At 38.2% G+C, this 18,411-nt stretch overlaps 5 protein-coding genes and 1 long non-coding RNA gene across 8 annotated transcripts; 2 read left to right on the top strand and 4 right to left on the bottom strand.

The window, feature by feature from the left end:
• Positions 1-120: 120 nt before the first annotated feature.
• LOC108850915 (F-box protein DOR-like) lies at positions 121-1,296 on the bottom strand. The gene is made up of 2 exons (XM_057008275.1): positions 1,287-1,296; positions 121-1,242 (listed from the first exon to the last, which is right to left on the bottom strand). Exons 1-2 carry the CDS (start codon positions 1,294-1,296, stop codon positions 134-136), a joined length of 1,119 nt encoding a protein of 372 aa, XP_056864255.1. The 3' UTR covers positions 121-133.
• Positions 1,297-1,721: 425 nt separating this feature from the next.
• On the bottom strand, positions 1,722-4,145 carry LOC108849566 (receptor like protein 22). Its single transcript, XM_018623123.2, has one exon. It carries the CDS (start codon positions 4,093-4,095, stop codon positions 1,855-1,857), a length of 2,241 nt encoding a protein of 746 aa, XP_018478625.1. The 5' UTR covers positions 4,096-4,145; the 3' UTR covers positions 1,722-1,854.
• An 826-nt stretch (positions 4,146-4,971) lies between these two features.
• On the bottom strand, positions 4,972-5,968 carry LOC108851559 (uncharacterized). 2 transcript variants are annotated; one of them, XM_018625006.2, is made up of 2 exons: positions 5,854-5,968; positions 4,972-5,533 (listed from the first exon to the last, which is right to left on the bottom strand). In XM_018625006.2, exon 2 carries the CDS (start codon positions 5,497-5,499, stop codon positions 5,083-5,085), a length of 417 nt encoding a protein of 138 aa, XP_018480508.1. In that variant the 5' UTR covers positions 5,500-5,533; positions 5,854-5,968; the 3' UTR covers positions 4,972-5,082. The 2 variants fall into 2 exon arrangements, with proteins under 2 accessions (XP_018480508.1, XP_056865953.1); XM_057009973.1 differs by having other exon boundaries at positions 4,972-5,524; positions 5,854-5,940.
• A 131-nt stretch (positions 5,969-6,099) lies between these two features.
• On the top strand, positions 6,100-9,670 carry LOC108850914 (ATP-dependent zinc metalloprotease FTSH 3, mitochondrial). Its single transcript, XM_018624367.2, has 6 exons — positions 6,100-6,312; positions 6,743-6,852; positions 7,289-7,464; positions 7,571-8,620; positions 8,690-8,917; positions 9,018-9,670. Exons 3-6 carry the CDS (start codon positions 7,369-7,371, stop codon positions 9,486-9,488), a joined length of 1,845 nt encoding a protein of 614 aa, XP_018479869.1. The 5' UTR covers positions 6,100-6,312; positions 6,743-6,852; positions 7,289-7,368; the 3' UTR covers positions 9,489-9,670.
• Positions 9,671-12,474: 2,804 nt separating this feature from the next.
• Positions 12,475-13,677, top strand: LOC130510452 (uncharacterized). 2 transcript variants are annotated; one of them, XR_008944100.1, is made up of 4 exons: positions 12,475-12,568; positions 12,870-13,007; positions 13,083-13,305; positions 13,420-13,677. It is a non-coding gene; the product is annotated as an uncharacterized LOC130510452 (long non-coding RNA). The 2 variants fall into 2 exon arrangements; XR_008944101.1 differs by lacking the exon at positions 12,475-12,568 and adding an exon at positions 12,627-12,718.
• Positions 13,678-13,797: 120 nt separating this feature from the next.
• LOC108849792 (pentatricopeptide repeat-containing protein At5g15300) lies at positions 13,798-16,592 on the bottom strand. Its single transcript, XM_018623395.2, has 3 exons — positions 14,557-16,592; positions 14,265-14,351; positions 13,798-14,076 (listed from the first exon to the last, which is right to left on the bottom strand). Exon 1 carries the CDS (start codon positions 16,541-16,543, stop codon positions 14,846-14,848), a length of 1,698 nt encoding a protein of 565 aa, XP_018478897.1. The 5' UTR covers positions 16,544-16,592; the 3' UTR covers positions 13,798-14,076; positions 14,265-14,351; positions 14,557-14,845.
• Positions 16,593-18,411: the final 1,819 nt, after the last annotated feature.

The following is an 18,411-nucleotide window of genomic DNA, read 5'->3' as shown; positions in this document are numbered from 1 at the left end:
GGTCAAAAAACAATACTGTATATGTGTGCACGTACATGAAACCACAACAGGTGGGCTTTTTCAAACTAGGATGCTAGGAAAAAAACGAAACGTACACAAAATGAAAACTACACTTGTCTCTCTCTTAAAATGCTTAAATAAGCTTCACATTCTCAACGTAGTTGAGATAGGTGTCGAAACTCTTACCCCGAAACGCTTCCATTCCTTGGAAGCCAACTTTTGTGATCGTTTTTCTCTCCACGTTGAAGTAGATGACATAGAAAGGCACGTTTTGGAACCAAGTAGGAGCCAAGACAATTTCATTTACACCAACCATTCCAGCAATGCGTATTTGCATGTCCCTGGCAACTACATCCTTCCACAGAGGTGGTAATACGTATATATGCTTGGACCACTCATTGTTTCCAGCATCTCGTAGAACCCACAGCTCAAGACTTTTACTTGCTCGACTAATATAACCAGAATCTCCAGACATAAGCAAACCCAGTTTTCCATTGTAATTTACCAGAGTTGTTGAACCAGGCCTTTCTCTACTTAATTTCACAAAGTAGAACTTCTCAGACCTCAAATCAAAACAAGCTACCATAGATAATTCCACTTTAGATCCGGCTGCTGTAGCTGCGTAGTAGATAACACCACTGATGCATATCCACTTATGAGAACAAAAATGTGGTATGCAACATTCGACCATCCTCCATGACAATTTATTGGTTCCTAATGTCAGAACTTGGTGCTCCACAGAGATCAACTCACCACTTACAAACGAGTGTTCCATTGACAATACCTTGAAGTCTTTGGAAACAGGGTCATACCCAAGATAGGTTTCCCCTCCATACTTCTTTCTCGAGTTCAATCTTTGTAAGGTCAAGGACTGTCCCGTGCTGGGGTTACATATCACCGGAACAAACTCTGGAACGTCCACCCCTTCACATGTATGTTTAACTTTATAACAGAAGAAGCCACTGGTAGGAGCAGAGAATCTATAGGAACGTGGGAAACGTGCAAGGTGATTGGCAGCTACAACATACGAGCTATCTTCTGGATTTTCAGGCTGAGGCGAAGAAAAAATGGATATCTCTCTGCCAGCCTCGAAGGCGAACAGAAGCTGAGGGCTAACAGAAGATTTGGTCAAGAACAATTCTGTGAAATATTGACTGCTAAGTACAGACGCACAGAGCTTGGATAAGCAACGACATCTCGCTATCGCCTTAGCATTGGCCACGTCAGCGGCTTTCTTTGCAGCTTCCAACAAGTCAACAATCTCCTCTGTTTAACCTATTCAAAACATTGATACATCATCAATCCTTTTGAATCTTTGCCGCCAGGGCTGCTCCGTGTACGAGATTTCCATTTGAATCTTCATCCCTCTCTCAAAACTGTCTGAAGCCACTCTGTTTTACTTATTGTTCCTTTTAAAAAGTTGTTTAGTTCAATTAAAATGCTACCTTCTCTTCAGAAACAAGATACTGTCACAGATCACTTTTGATTTCTTTATCTCTGCTCTGTTTTGTTATGATAAGTAATACAAATTCTGAAGAAGAGAAAAATCATTGTCTTCTTGTTGTATTATCACAAAACATCTAATCTGGCTATAACAACAACACACACACAAGAACTCACAATTTATTTTGTTTCTCATGTTTTCGCAGTTACCTGAGCTTGTTGTTTGATATGCAAGTAACTAAGTCAGTGGTTTCAACTACTTTACTTTGAGACAAGAATTAAAGTAACACTAAACATACTAGAATTATGTTTTTGATTAACTTAACACACATTCAAAGATCAAATTACAACAACAAAAAGATAAGCAGAAACAAATTGATCCTAAAGGCATCAAATACCTCGGAGCCTGTTCTAAATATAATTCTTGATGAACCACTCAGGCTTGTACAAAGCAACAACATATCCTATTGCTAATCCAAACAAAACTCCAGGTCCATACCCTATTGCCACTGCTCTCCACTTCAATATTCCTTCTTCTTCATCTTCTTCTGGTTCTTCTGTTGATGGTATGTTTTCGTTGAAGCAACTTTCTTCAAGAGGAAGACCACATAACCCTAGATTCCCTTCAAATGAAGATTTAGGCTGCCCTGTGATCTGTGTCCCTTGTGGTATTTCACCAGTGAGCTGATTATCAGAGACATCTATGTATGCCAAATACGAAAGCCTCTTTAGCTCCTGAGGAATCTCCCCTGACAGTTTGTTCTCTGACAGGTCTAATGACTCTAGCTCACTCACATTGGCGAAAGACATAGGGATATGTCCTGTGAATGAGTTGTTTGATAAGTTGAGAGCAATCAATGCCTTCAACAGACCAATAGATTCCGGAATCTCTCCTTCGAGTTTGTTTCCAGAGAAATCTATGGCCGTATATAAATTATAAACCTTTCCTTGCTCCATGTATAGACCTTTGTATTGCAAATCCAAAGTATCATCATAACCAAACCTATCACTTAAATAATCTCCCATATACATCTTCTCTTCATTGCTAGGCTTGAGAGATGTAGCAGTCCAGTTCTCAAAGTAATTTCTTGGTAAGCTTCCGGTGAACCCGTTATGGGATATTTCAAGTATCTGGAGCTTGGGAAAGGCAAGAGGACCTGGACCATCAGGTGGAGATATAGGACCGTGGAATCTGTTTGAACGTAAAGTAAGGACTTTCAAACTCGGCAGTGCCTTGAGCCAGAAGGGAAACGAGTCACTGATTCTGTTGTGATCCAAACTAACAAATTTTAGGAGTGTGCAGTTCAAGAGGGATCTCGGAAGCTTCCCGGTTAGTTGATTGTATCCCACGTCAAGCGTCTGTGTGGAAGCGCCGATGTAGAACTCGTCTGGGATGTTTCCTTGCAGCTTGTTTTTCCGGAGATTCACTATGCTGATGTTACCGAGACATGGAGGGATTAAGCCGGTGAAGCTGTTGTAGGAGAGATCAAGAACATCAAGAAAGGTTCTGTTACAAGTTGAGAGAGGGATCTCTCCTGTGAAGCTGTTGTTCCAAGCAGACAAGTTGATGATGAAGAGTGGTGGATCAGGGAAGGAACCATTGAAGCAGTTATAAGCAATGTCTAGAGCGTGCACCGATGAGTTGGCTAAAACATGATCTAATGAACCTTCGAAGCCGGTGAAAGAGTTGTTATGAAGATCCAGTGAGGTCAAATGAGGAAGACTCCATAACCAATCAGGAACGTTCCCTTTGATTCTGTTGTCAGAAAGATATAAGTACTCGAGATTCGTTAGAGATTTAACGAATCTTGGGAACTCATAAATGTTGCATTCCGACAAGAACAAGAACCTGAGAGACTTTGCAAAGTCGATGTCTGAATCCACACTCGTTGGTGTCAAACTGATTCCGGAAAGATCAAGGTCTGACAAAGATTTGAGAGAGGAGAAGATTCTTAAGTCAATCTGGTGGGTTATGTTTAGGTAAGAGAGCGTGAGAACTCGGAGCTTAGGTGAAGAAATAGGGGTTTCAAATGAGCCAGTGAGATGATTCTCACTCAAATCAAGATAAGACAAGGAAGGCAGAGTGAAGAGAAAAGAAGGTATGGTTCCATAGAATTCATTAGAAGAAACGTCTAAATGTGAAAGCTTTGTTAGATTCTTTACAAGTGAAGTTAAATCACCTGTGAGCTTATTGTGAGCAAGCTGTAACTGAGTTAGTTTTGTGAGATTGCGTATAGAGGAAGGAACTTGACCTAAAAATCCATTAGAGGAGAGAAGCAAGACCTCAAGATTCTGTAGCTGACCAAAACTAGAAGGTAAAGGAGATGAAGCGAAGTTGTTGAAAGAGAGGTTAAGGTAACGGAGATGGCTTAGCTCGAAGAGGCTACTATTGTCTCTGAGAGTGCCACGCAGACATCCACTGGGGAGTTCTAGCAGGGTGACCGCACCGGTCACGTTATCGCAGGTCACACCGCGTAAGAAGTAGGCCTCGTCGGTGCAGCTGCTGGAGAACGCAAACTCGTTCTTGAAACGCTTGAGGGTTTTGGTTTGGTCGGGACGACATCGCTGAGCGACGACAAGATTGGTTGTTGTAGTGATGAGTAAGGATAAGATGGACATGAGTGAGAGCAAACACAAATGTGAGTTCGACATTTAGATGGATGTGCGTGATAATTTAGGAGTTGCAATGATTTTTTTTTCTTTGGCATGTGAATCAATGATCAGAGCGTTACTATATATATACGTAAATCGTAATACAAAGTTGTAAGATAGACGTTGTAATTTGTATGGCTAAAACTCAATCCTGAGATGAATGAAAGCCACGTTAGTTGATTTTTTATAGCGTATAACTCGGATTGGAGTAGTTTAACAGAAAAAAAAAAAAAGAATAAAAACTTGGACTGGAATCAGTCTGGAATTTTCACATATGTACAAAACTACATAAATGAATTTGTCTGGGACTTGGTAACGTGAGGGCCAAAGTGTTCACACATTATGGCAAAGCAATGGTCCTACAACGGAGACAAAGGAAACATCTCCGGAGTCAAACAAACACCCAAGAGAACTAAGAGAATCAATTTCAAACCTGAAAACATGAAAAGTAAACGCAAAGCCAACGTTCAAGTCTAGGTTATCCCAACATAAGGAGACGTCCGATGCAAGCATACCAAAGACACACACCAAAACTTCCTCCCAACATTTTAAAGAAACTTCAGTTAAAGTTAACAAGGAACTGTGAGGTTATCGAAGCAAACAAACCTTCAAAATGCTCCAAGAACTAATTATTCAATTTCAAAATGTCCTTTTAATTCAATTAAAATGCTACAATCTATTCTTGGGAACAAGATCCTTTTTGATTCTTCATCCCTCTCTCAAATCTGTCTGAAAGCTACTCTGTTTTACTTATTGTTCCAAAAGTTGACTAGTTCGATTAAAATGCTACATTCTCTCCAAAACAAGAAACTTCGAGAGCTCACTTGTGATTTCTTTATCTCTGCTCTGTTACGTTTAGCATTACAAATTCTGAAGAAGAAGAGAATTGTTTTCTTATACTATCACAAAAAAGATCCATCAGTCTATAACAACAACAACACACACACACACACACAAGTTTAAACTTTCTTGGCTCTAACTTCTAAATCAATCATCACCATAGGCCTTGAAACAATACCGTTCGCGGTAAGGAGCGTTAAAGAAAAGATCAGCCTCCAACCATTTCGGGTAACGAACAAGGTCTCCAGCTAAAAACTGCATATACCTCTTGCTTCCTTCGGGTACAACACGAACCTCTCCTTCTTCTATGTAAACCAGCTGATCCACCTGCCAGTCCCACGGCAGTTTGCACTTCCCCGTCTTCCAAACCGACCATTTCGAAACACCCAGCTCGTCTAACCGTCTCTGCGACACTTTACGTTCCACCTTAACGTTGTACAGCTCCTCCAACGGTGTCTGCATAGATGTTACCTTAAAGGCTCTCTGAACAGAGAGGTTATTCGTTTTCTTGAATTGGGTGAGAGAAGAGCCTGGGAATGGTGTGGCCATTATCAGACTTGCCATCTCTGCTTCTCTTCAAATTAAAGATCTGTGAAAGCTATAAAGAAGGGGCACAAGAATTTAAACTCAAGATCTTGAATCTCCTTACAAGTGAGTTTGTTGTAAAGCATGAGGCTTTATAATCTAACTTAGTGTTGTAATAGCTTATAAATCAATGACATAGGGTTTAATAAAATCAGGATTCACATAACGTCGTGATTGTTTCAGTTCCGAACGTAACATGAGTTTGGTTACAAACAGAGCTATATAGGTCGATTAACCAGACGAAAAAATCAGAAATATATGAAATTTGAAACCCAAGAAGCCAAGAAATGTTGTGAATTTCAGAATCTAAGACACATCCTATATTCATTTTACCTGTGGATGGTGAAGATAGTGGATAGAGATGGAACTGTGAGTGACTTCAAGAACCCTAAAACCCTGAGCCAGGCTTATCCAATTCCCAGTTTGATGAAATTATAACAGAGTGGAGGATACAATTAAAAGTTACAGAAAAGACCCTGATATTTGTGATATTTTTAATTTTACAAAGGAAGTTTATTCTGTGCTATTTAACCCATATGTTTTTTTTTTTGTTTTTGATAACTGTTTGAGATTCCTTGACACACTGCAACAATCTGGAGATTATAGCATCTCCGAGTTTTTTTTAGGGATTCATGGCCATGGTGGTTCTGCACAACTTCAGCAGTTGGGCATAGATGGGCTCGGACAAGGCGAGTAAGAGGGAGAGCTCCGACACGACAGTGAGAGTTCAAACGCAAGTGTCCCCCTCTAAAACACAGGTCTCAAGCTTTCGACAGAGCTTGAATGCGTTCTGTAAGTGCTTCTAAAGTTTCTTGCTTGATGAACGATTTCAATTCCATGTTCTTCGTCTGCTTCTAAACTTTGGTTTGGGTTCCCAAGGAAAATGGTGTTTGTCTTTAGTGGTAAAACTGAAGTTAGTGCCGAGTGGCATCTTTCATATGAAACAAAAGTTTCGAACTTTATCAGAATTAGATAGTGATTTTACGTTCTGCATTATTGTGATGGAACCATTAATGGCCTAGTTCATTGATAAGAGTTTGCTCCTAGTAACTGGTTTTTCATTGCAGAGACAAGGAGTTTCATTTCCTTTTCTTTTTTTTATATGTCAAATTCTTATAGTGTGTGAATCTTGAAAGCCTTTGACCAAATGCATAAGCACTCTTTTAACTTCACGAGAAGATGCTTTTTTGGCTGACTATGGATTCTTCATTTCGATATGCAGGAGATAATGGAGAACATGTCCCCCTTGGATGGAGAAGCTGGAGGTTGATTATTACTCTTACAATAATGCTTTGAAGAGTTGCTGTGGTGGAGAGAAACGAAATCAAAGGGGTAAAAATCTTCTAACTTCTGTTGTGGTTGGGATGTTCAAATCTTGTATTGTTGCTTGAAGGCCTTCCCAGCTGGTTCTGGTCCATTAGACCCGAATACTTGCATGTTCACTTACACCGAACCCTAGTCAATAGAGGATTTACTTGTACAACACTGGACACTGATACTGAAATACCGCAGTGAACCTTTCATAAAGTATACACTCTGTAGTTCTGAACAATATAATTCCCTCTTCCCTGTCCACTAAAAAAAAATAGTCAGAATCTAACAAAAAGAAAATTTCCATTTTTGTTCAAGTTAAATTTCTCTTTGTTAGTTTTTACATACTTATTAGCGATATCAGTTTCCTAATTGTATTGGGTTTAGGGTTTTTCTATTATATATACTCTAGGCTCTTCTTATATGTATAAAATTTGTTTTCTTCACCATTGTTTAGGGGAGGGAGGAGGAGAATTATAAACAACGAGTTTTTCTTGGAAGATTGATCAAGTTGTTGCCTGATTTGTACAAATCAATATGTTCATGAATGGTCTCCAAAACCTGCTAAATCCGCTGCGGGATCTTGCTGTCTTCTTTTCTTCTCTCCCACATGGCTCTAGAGAACATCAACAGGCAAGCACATATACACAATAAACTTAACTCTGTGATATTCTTAGGGGTTTTTTTTTTTTTCCCCCACTATTAGTAATGTTCTGTGGCTACACCTTGTCTGTTTCAGATTGACCATACCGATGTTTCAAACAAATCACTAGTGAAACTCCAAGGTAATAATGGTAACGTTATCCCTGCCAAAACACGCGGTGGTCAGTACATGAAGGAGTTTGTTCTCGTCTCTGAAATGGTCTGGTTTCAAGATCTACTGAGGTTTGCTCCGTCTTTACTGCTCGTTGGTACTCTCATCTGTTGGGCGAGTCAAGTGAAAGGCGGATCAGGTGCTGTGAAAAGAACCGGTGCTAGAGTTTCCAATACAGGCGAAGCCACAGTAACGAAAGCAGATAACAGTTCCAAAGATAAGAAGATTCGTTTTAACGATGTCGCTGGATGCGAGGAGGCTAAACAAGAACTCATGGAGCTTGTACATTTCCTCAAGAACCCTAAGAAGTACCAAGATTTGGGTGCTAAGATCCCTAGAGGTGCGCTTTTAGTAGGTCCTCCCGGAACGGGAAAGACCCTCTTAGCAAAAGCTACAGCAGGTGAATCCGGTTTGCCGTTTCTGTCCATGTCCGGTTCAGACTTCGTTGAGGTATACGCCGGCGTTGGAGCTTCGAGGGTGAGACGTCTGTTCAGAGAGGCTAGACAATCTACACCTAGCATTGTATTCATAGACGAGATCGATGCCATTGGTCGTGCAAGAGGAGGTGGAGGTAGCAACGAGCATGAAAGCACTCTGAATCAGTTGCTAGTTGAGATGGACGGAGGAGGAGTTTTGGTTCTTGCTGCGACCAATAGACCGGATGTTTTGGATAAAGCTTTGTTACGTCCTGGACGGTTTGCTCGTCAGATAGCTGTCGATAAACCGGATGTGAAAGGCCGTGATGAGATTTTCAAGATTTACTTGAACAAGATTAAACTTGAACAAGAGAAGCCGTTGTGTTACTACTCTGGGAGGCTTGCTGCTCTCACTCCTGGTTTCTCTGGAGCTGATATTTCGAATCTGTGTAACGAGGCGGCTCTTCTCGCTGCTAGAGATGAAGGAGATGTGGTTAGGATGGAGCATTTTGAATCTGCGGTTGATCGTGTTATTGGTGGTCTTGAGAAGAATAATCTGGTAAACATATATAAGCTAACTTTGATATTTTCTTGAAACCAGAATATGAATGTATCTCTTTGCATACAGGTGATAAGTAAACTGGAGCGACGTACCGTTGCGTATCATGAATCTGGTCACGCAGTTGCTGGTTGGTTCTTGGAATATGCCGAGCCGTTACTGAAGGTGAGTATAGTGCCACGAGGCACTGCCACGCTCGGGTTTGCACAGTATGTTCCAAACGAGAATCTTTTCATGACCAAAGAACAGTTCTTCGATATGACTTGCGTGACACTAGGTGGTCGTGCAGCCGAGCAGGTAATCTAGTGTTTTAGCCAATAGACTACTCTTTTTATAATGAGAGGAAATACTTTTTGTCAAGATAATATTTAAAGATTTAAGGTGTATTGCAACGCAGGTGTTGATAGGGAAGATATCAACGGGTGCACAGAACGATCTAGAGGAAGTGACGAAGATGACGTACGAGCAAGTGACTGTGTACGGTTTCAGTGACAAGGTGGGGCTGGTCTCATTTGGTGAAGATTTTTGCAAACGGTATAGCGACCAAACACGTGCGATCATAGACGAGGAAGTCAGGGAATGGTTGAGGAAAGCATACGACAAGACCGTGGAGCTTATTGAGAGACACAGAGAGCAAGTGGCTGAGGTGGCTGAGCTTTTGCTGGAGAAAGAAGTGTTGCATCAGGATGATCTTGTGAGAATTTTGGGTGAACGTCCGTTTAAACCGGTTGAGATGACTAATTATGACCGGTTTAAATCTGGTTTTGAGAAGTGTGACGAGGAGGAGTCTACCACCATGGTTAAGGATGTGGTCGATGAAGGAGCTCTTTCGCTGGTTGTACCGACAAAAACTCAATTGTTGAATTAGTTACCCTATCAACATGAAAAAGATTAAAATACTGAAATTGTCTACTTAGTCTTGCAAATTCTTTGATCTCTGTTGAAAATTGTTTCATATACTTAGTTCTTGAGTTATTGAGATTACTTCTTTTGTTATCTGCCCCCAAAGACTTGGATTGTGGAGTGTTGTAGCATGCAGTTCATGGTCCACACTTGGTTGAGTACTCGAGCGGTAGAGAATGTATGGTATTATTATGAAATAAAGTTTTTAAAAAATGTAGGAGAATATCAACGGTACTCTGACATGATGCTTATTTAAAATAGGCTATTTTCTAAATGAAAATAAGATTGGTACGTATGGTGGAAAGCTGGTCACCTTCTGGGACATTCCTGCTTGTCTTCTCATGATCAAACCAATAAACGTACATGGTGTGCTGTTATTTTGCTTAAGGTCTCAAAGGAGAAATTTGTGGTCAGCTTTGATAAGTTGATACTGTATGCACAGGCCCTGTCTTTCTGTCACATACACTCGTGTGTTATGGGAACTATTCGAGATTATCAATAACCTCTTGCATATAGTCATTAATTTCCCCAAATATTTTTTTGGACTGTTTAGTGTTTTTCTTATAACAACACATGCATACACATGATTGATCTTTTGAAGTGTCACCATTTAGATCATAGTAACACTATACTTCTATGTCTGTAATATTCGCATATCGATACGTATACGACTTTGAGTTAGCCTTTTTGGGATTATAATGCCTTGTGCTATAATTGATATCAAGAAAACAACTATACCCTTTTTCACACTTTCAACTGCATAATAATTTTGTTGATCAAAGTTGATTTTTCCTATTTCCACAATAAACAAATGCGCCTGCGCGAAACACTAAAAGTAAATTGAAGTCGTGATGAATACAAAATGGGAGCAAATTCATTTGGTGATTTCTTCAGACTCTCTTTTAATATGAGATAATCTAGTCACGTTTTTTTAGATAAAAGCTCGATTTTCATAAAGTTGGTTGGAGTAGTCAATCTTACAGGCTCTTTTTCCATCATCAACCATAAACCAAATCATTAAACCACAATTTTCTACATCCACAAATATAATAAGTATTTTATCCTTCTTCTTCTGTTTCCAAAATAATTAAGCATCAACATAAAAGTTTACAATATTTGTCACCCTTTGATATATATTTTTTTATATATACTAATGATCCGCTAATTATTGAAAACTATTTTTACCGACGGTGTAGAAGATAATTTAACAGTCATTGCAGAGAAGAGATTAATTCCAAACTTATTAGGACGTAGCCTTGCAGCCATTGAAGATTGTTATTCTCAAGATGGAACTATTTTGAATAATAGTCTTTTTGGTCAAATAAATAGTAGTCTTTATAAACCGAAAAATATATAAGCTATAAAGAGAAAATCATCTTTGATCAAACATATCTTTGCTAACAATAGTATGGTACGATTAAACAAAAAAAAATCATGTTATATGCGTTATTTAACCATATAAGGAATCATAATTTTTTAGAACACAATTACACAAACGATATACAACACTTACTTCTGCATACATAAACATCAAATGATGAACTGCAATCAATCTGAATCCTTCAATATACGTTTCAAAAACTCCTAGCTACACCAGGATATATGGGAGCATGTATACATCACATTAGTGTATATATAATTATATATAGACATTTTACATATATTCTCCAGTTTAAAAACAAGGAGAGGGAGAGACGCAAAACAAAAGATAAAAAGAACACTAATATTCTTTGTTGCCGGCATAGAAATAAACCCTTTACTATCGCTTGTTATGCAAAGGGTTTGACCCCGTCGGAATCTTTCTCTTCTCCTGCTTCAGTTGTCCAGAGCCGATCACACGTGTGGCATAAGAGTAGGAAAACCCTTTCTCTCTTCTAGAAGGTCCGGAGGAAAAGCTTCGTCTTCCAGCAGCATGAGTGCTTGGGGCTTTGGAGAAAACACAAACGAGAGTGAAGAGAAGAACAAAGAGGCAAAGAAGTCGAAAGCGAATCATTTGTTGTTTTGTTTACTATGTTTTGTTTCTCTTCATAAGGTGTGTGGAAGCTAAAAACCAAACAAAAAATAAAGGGTGAAGAAAAGAGACCTTTTTGAAGAGATGGTTGGGAGGACTATGAGAATTTAAATGATGCATAAACTTCCTTACGGTGTTGTATTGGTTGCACTATTTATTCATGTGCGGACACAGATGGTCCACTCCATAAAAATGTCATTTTCAAAAGGATATTAAATAAACCATATATTTTGGTGTACATAACAATATAACATACGTACATCATTATGAACGTTTTTAGATTTTAATAACTTGTCTAATCTCAACATCATATGAAGATTAATTTAGTGTTATCCACCGGTTTGCAACTGAGGTTTGGGACCGGAAGTTAAAGCTAAATAAGCGACCTGACAGTCCCGAATCGACCCAAAAACAACCTAAAGCAAGAGGATATGAGCAGAAAGTGATTGAAATGAGAGAGAGGATTGCTTTTTTTTGGACAAAGAGAGAATTGCTTTTTCTTCTGTAGATTTTGGCTGCAAACTAAAACTCATTGTACTGCGTCCACCGCAGTCAAACAGAGCCGGACCAAACTATACCTAGAGACCGATCAAAAAACTGATTTTTGAAACCACTTTCTGATCAGGAAACGTAATTATTTTTGGCACACATCTTTATTAATTTTAATAATCAAATTGTAAACTAGCCCTCCTGCCCTCACCCACTGTTTTTTTTTTGCTTGTTTTAAATTTCAGATTTAATTGCAGAATCACCAACCACAAGGGATCAACCAAGCAAAAGAAGGCCACAGAGAATCAATCAAAGAATTGGAGAAATGCTTTAAGAAAGAGACGTTAAATAGAAATGAGACAAAACTTTGCATACGTATTGGGCTTTCTTATTGGGCCTTAGGCTTTAAATTCATATAAATCCCGGGAAATTTTGAAATACCCTCTCAAGTCTTGTCTTCCACATTCTCCCTGAGATTCTCCTTCTCTCTCTCTCTCTATCCTGTCATTATTCGTCACGTTTCCCCCCTAATATCACCCTCGAAGGTGATTATCTGTCTCTCTCTTAATCTATCCTTATCTTCTAATTAGTCTTCTTAATAGTATTTGATATAAATTTTGATCCCGTGTTCTTGAGAATCTTGGAACTTCTCTCTGTTTCTTCCCGTATCGTTTCAGTTACTATCTCCGGCCAAAGTGATTATTGCTGTCTTTCTTAAACCCTCAAAATTTAGAAATCTCTTTAACTTGATCGTCGGAAATGGAAATCTTTTGAGTTTCTTCTCTCGGTTTCTTGTTGCGTTTCCATGGATTCTTTCTTCCGAGTCATACGTTAATGATTTTGCAGTTTTAGAGTTATGGGAAGAGTGTTCTTGGTCGAAGAAGACGGACCAGTCTATACATGCGCTACATGCAATGTTCAAATCGCAAAAAGTGAAGATCTCTTGGAAGCAACATGGCTCGACTTATATCAGTTTTACCTTGTGTAAGTTTCCCATTAATTCCAGCCCTTTTTTAAAAAAAACTGTTAAATCTGAAAATATAAAGATTTTTTGGGCAGGTACAATGTCATGATTGCAGAAGTACCAGTTCTTTACGACCTCTATCGCTTCTGCGGCCATGAGGTCTCGTGCGTCAATTGCTGCGCACTTCTCGGGTGGAGAGATCCAGCACCGCCGCCAGATCAATCACCAGGGGAAGAGTTCAACCCTGCATTCCTCTTTGAGCATGCCCGTGTTAATGCTCCACCACCACCACCACCGGATAATCTACCACAAGATTGAGTAAGTTCATCACTCTATAATGAATTTTATTGATTGAGTTTCATTAACATGGGTCTAACTCTATATCTCTCTCTGTGAGTAGCAAGATATAATCAAATGGTTTCTTCTTTCTAGGGTCTTGAGTTTCTTGGACTGCAAGGGAGCATCGATGAGATTTTTTTAGGAGATATTTGGCATTATTGTCATGTACACAGATATATATATATATATATACTTTCCCTTCAGGCTTCAGTGCATCTTGTGCTTAGACGGTAGCGAGACAAGTTACTCTTCTTTGGGAGCTACAAGTTCCTCATTTTCATGTTCTCTTCTGTGTTTACAAACGAGAGATATCTGTGTTTTTCTGTTGATGTAAAGAGATTTTTATGGTTTTGACTTTGACTATATTTTTAACGTATGGTTCAAGTATTAGAGGCAAAGAATTTTGGTAAATGTAGTTACCCAGTAATCATTAACCTAGGCAAAGAGGCACACTATCAGTAAACCAGGAAATGAGTTCAAATGCTTATTATCACAATGTTTGTCTGGAAGTCAGAGTTAAGAAGCTCTATTCAAGCTGCATTGTTTATCACCAGGATTCATAGAATTTAGATGGCTATAAGCCTATACAATACATACTGTAACATCATCATAGTACAGAAGCTTCATCACAATGGTGCGCTGGAGCAGAAGCAAAAAGTAGTGATGAGCAATTAAGAAACCGACGGAAATGGAACACCCCCAGAAGGCCAGGGCAGTTACAATATTCATTACCATTTGCAAGATGAACTCCTGATCTCCAATGAAAACCATAAAAGAATGTCAACCATGAACCAGTTCTCAATCAAAACGTAAGACGAACTCATAAATTATAGAATAAACTGTCATGAAACGGCAATTAACTGAACTATCGACCAGTTAACTAACTAGTAACTACACTTTTTTCTCAAGCTAATCATCATCATCTCGCCAGAACTTACAAGCATATTCCTCAATCATTGGACCATCTACTGTGGTTTCACATATGCAGAATATGAGCTTCTTCCTCTGCAGGGCATCGTGGACTCCTAGAATCAATGATAAAGAAAAAGAACCATCAAAAACCTAAGCTAAAATGATAAACGCTAATCACTAGGAAGCAACGAAGAATTTCACCATCTGCGAGAATCAAAACAGAAAATAGAAAACAGAAAATTTCAAACGTAAACTAAATCCAGATAATAAACAGGTGTTCTGTAAGAAATAACATAGCTCGAGTTAATGATTACTGACTTGTAATATCTGTTAACAGATGTATCAATACATGACACAGTCCTCCTAATATAATAGTCGATCAACGGACGAACCAATGATACGACTTGTGTGCTGTTGCCCATCCAAGTAACACTCCTGGTCCACACCCTATCGCCACTGCTTTCAAGTTCAACACTTCTTCTTCTTCTTCTTGCTTATGGTTTTCTGTTGTGTCGAAGCAACTTTCTTCAAGAGGAAGACCACAAAGTCCTGCATTACCTTCAAAGGAGTAGGAAGACCAAAAAGCTCTGTTTCACTCACATCAGCTCTATTCAATCCAGCTACTAGCGTCTTGTTTCTTGGCTTTAGTCTTCCTCATCAATCTCCTCAACTCAATAACACTAGTCCAATCTCCTTTCTCGCCATGAACTCTACACAGAACATCATAAGCTGCGGGATGCTCTCTTCTCAACCTCGAGATTCCTTTAGCAGCGACTTCACCTAGCTCCAAACATGAATGCAATCCGCAAGCCCCGAGCAAAGCCCCCCAAATAACAAAATCAGGCTCAAAAGGCATACCCTTTATCAACCTCTCTGCTTTATCCAATTGTCCAGCCCTTGCTAGCAGATCCACCATACATGCGTAATGCTCCTTCTCTGCACTTATCCCAAACCTACCCATCAACATGAACTGCTTCTCCCCTTCTTCCACTAGCCCCGCGTGAGCACAAGCCGACAACAAGTTAATGAAAGTCACCTGATCAGGCTTGTACCCGCACTGGACCATCCTCTCGAATTCTTCCAAAGCTTCCACCCCTAGTCCATGTCTCGCGAACCCTCCAATCATTGAGTTCCATGAAGCTGGATTCTTCACTGGCATTGCTCTAAACACGCCTAAAGCAGCGGTGATATCACCTGACTTGGCATACATATCTACGAGAGAAGTCGACAAGACTACATCACAATCCATCCCACGTTTTGCGATCATCGAGTGCACTTGTCTCCCCATAAGAAGCGACGACGAAGCAGCACACGCTTTCAAAACACTGGAAAACGTGTAGTGACTCGGCCTGTTACTCCAAAACTCAACCATTTCACGGAAAAGCAAAAAGGCTACTTTAAACTCCATACACTTCACGTAGCCGTTGATCATCACAGTCCAAGAAAAAACATTCCTTTGACTCATCTTACTAAAAAAGTCCCTAGCTTTACCCATCTCCTCGTTGTTTATGTACCCAATCAACATCGTGTGCCAAGTCACCATGTTCCTCTCCCGCATTTCACAAAACGCTCTCTCACCATCCTCCACGAAACCTAACTTCATGTAACCCGTAATCAACACATTCCAAGACACCACATCCTTGACCGAGATCTCCTCAAAGACTCTCTCTAAACCTCTCACATCCCTTAAACTCGTGTAGCCTCTCAACAAAGCAGAGCTTGAGCTAAGCCCTAACCGAATAGCAAGCGCGTGAATCTGCAGAACAAGAACCCTAAAGAAAAACGCAGATCCTGATACTGATACTGATACTGCAGCATCGATCACTGCGGGGAGAGTAAGCTCGTCTGGATTCAACGATGATCTCCGCATATCTATGAAAAGCCTGATAACACTCTCTGGATCATCTCTGGCTTTCTTCAGACCAATGAGCATGGTGTTCCACGACGCCAAGTCTCTCACAGGCATTTGATCGAACACCTGGCGAGCTCCCGTCATCAAGCCGCGCTGAACGTAGGCTGAGATCATCGCGTTCCATGTTGAGATGTCTAGCGATGTCGTCGATGTCCGGTTCTGATTAAATAGCCTGCGTGCTTCCACCAAACCGTCATCGTCGTGCCGCCGCAAGTGAACGTTGATCAAATGGTTGAGAGTAGCTGTTGGTGTAGTGATGTTGTTGTTGTTGTTGTTGTCAACATTTGGAGAGATTAAAGAGGAGCAGCGTTGAAGCGACCTTGGAAGATTTACGGTTAGTCGGTTGTAGCCAACGTCAAGCGTCCGAAGAAGCGAGGCACTAATATAGAACATGTTTGGAAGTTACTCACACATTGAGGAATTGGAGGACCGTTGAAGTTGTAGTTCTTGTTGCAGACCTCAGTTCCCTGAAATTTTAATGAAGTGATAAGCTTGGGTTTGGTAAATTAATATTGGGCCTAGCCATTTCTCATTGAGCCCATTAGTTGTACTCTGTTGTTGATCATATTCGTATTCGAAGCTTACAGAATACAGGTGACGATTAATATAAACATATGGGCAAATTCCTAATTTACAGAAAAATATTCGATTGTTTTATTTTACTTAAAATTTCAGATTTAATTGTAGAATCAATCAAAACTATCAATTCATTTTGGAATTTTGAATACTATGACCAAGATGATGAAAATAGATATCCTCTTTATTTTTGACCAAAAGTAAAAGATATCCTCTTTAGTAATTCTTTCCACACATGTTATTGGATAACTCAATCAAATTCAACTAAAATTTCAATTAATCCTAAAAAATTCCCATTGTTATTTTCTTTTAATCAATCAATACAATTAAAACAGCAGACATTTTTCAGACATCCTCTTAATTTTAAATTATTTACAAGAGTACCATTATCATTTAATTTTAATTAATAAGTTATAGAAATTAGTTATAACAACCAAATAAATAGTTGATATATAAAAATAAATTGCAGACCCCACCTTATTTACAATCGAAAATATATGGTAAGTTATAATATGTTAATTTCTTTTGTACTTACTGTCCACCTCAAAATATATTAATTATTCTCAATATGTAATCCTAATTAAATGAATAATTGAGTACAGATTTCTATAAGTATAATAATATTACTATAATAGTATACTTATTTGATATAATATTTACCAAACATTTAAAATAAATTTAATTTATTATTATGTTCTTAGTAATAGTATTTTCCAAATTAAAAAAATAAAATCAACACCGGATTAATATTTATAAATATCTAAACAATTCATATATCTTGGGGACATAAAAACTAAAACCAAATTAAGACCAAAATAAAAACCAAATGGATATCCAAATAAACAAAATAAAATTTATATATTTTTAAAATGATAAAATTTAATTTTAAAATGATAAAATACTCTAAAACTACTATCTATAAACTGAACTACACAGAAAAAAGGATTTCCCTACTATTTTTATTCAAAAATTTTGAAATTATTTTTAGTTTCTGCTAGAATAGAATCACCTGAATATTTTTTTAGCCAAAGTATTTATTATATGATATAATATTTACCAAACATTTAAAATAAATTTAGTTTATTATTATGTTCTTAGTAATAGTATTTTCCAAATAAAAAAAAAATAAAATCAACACCGGATTAATATTTATAATATCTAAACAAGTCCTATATCTTGGGACAGAAAAACTACAACCAAGTCAAAACTAAACTAAAAATCAAATGGATATCCAAATATTCAAAATACAGTCTATATATTTTTAAAATATTTATTATATTTAATTTTAAAATGATAAAATATTCTAAAATACTATCTATAAACTGAACTACACAAAAACGGATTTCCCTACTATTTCTATCCAAAATATTTGAAAGTATTTTTAATTTTATGCTAAAATAGAATCATCCGAATATTTTTTATCCAAAGTATCTAAATTTATCCGACTTATCCATTATTTTTTTCTGAAATTTCAAAAAACATCATTTTACCCTAATTACTCTAAGTTATCCAAAAAAAGAAGAACCGGGCCATAGTCGAATTGAACTCGAAATTTTAATGGTTTTCCAAACCAAACCGGAAACCAAATTAACCAAACCAAAATCAAATACAAATTCATAAATAACCGAACAATTCTTATATTTCTACCCAAAAGATGAATTTTCATACTATTTTTTATCCAAAAT

The sequence above is a fragment of the Raphanus sativus genome, chromosome 4, assembly GCF_000801105.2.
Source record: "Raphanus sativus cultivar WK10039 chromosome 4, ASM80110v3, whole genome shotgun sequence".
Lineage (NCBI taxonomy): Eukaryota > Viridiplantae > Streptophyta > Magnoliopsida > Brassicales > Brassicaceae > Raphanus > Raphanus sativus.
Note: the sequence above shows the minus strand (reverse complement) of the source record. Positions and strands in the feature narration are given on the sequence as shown.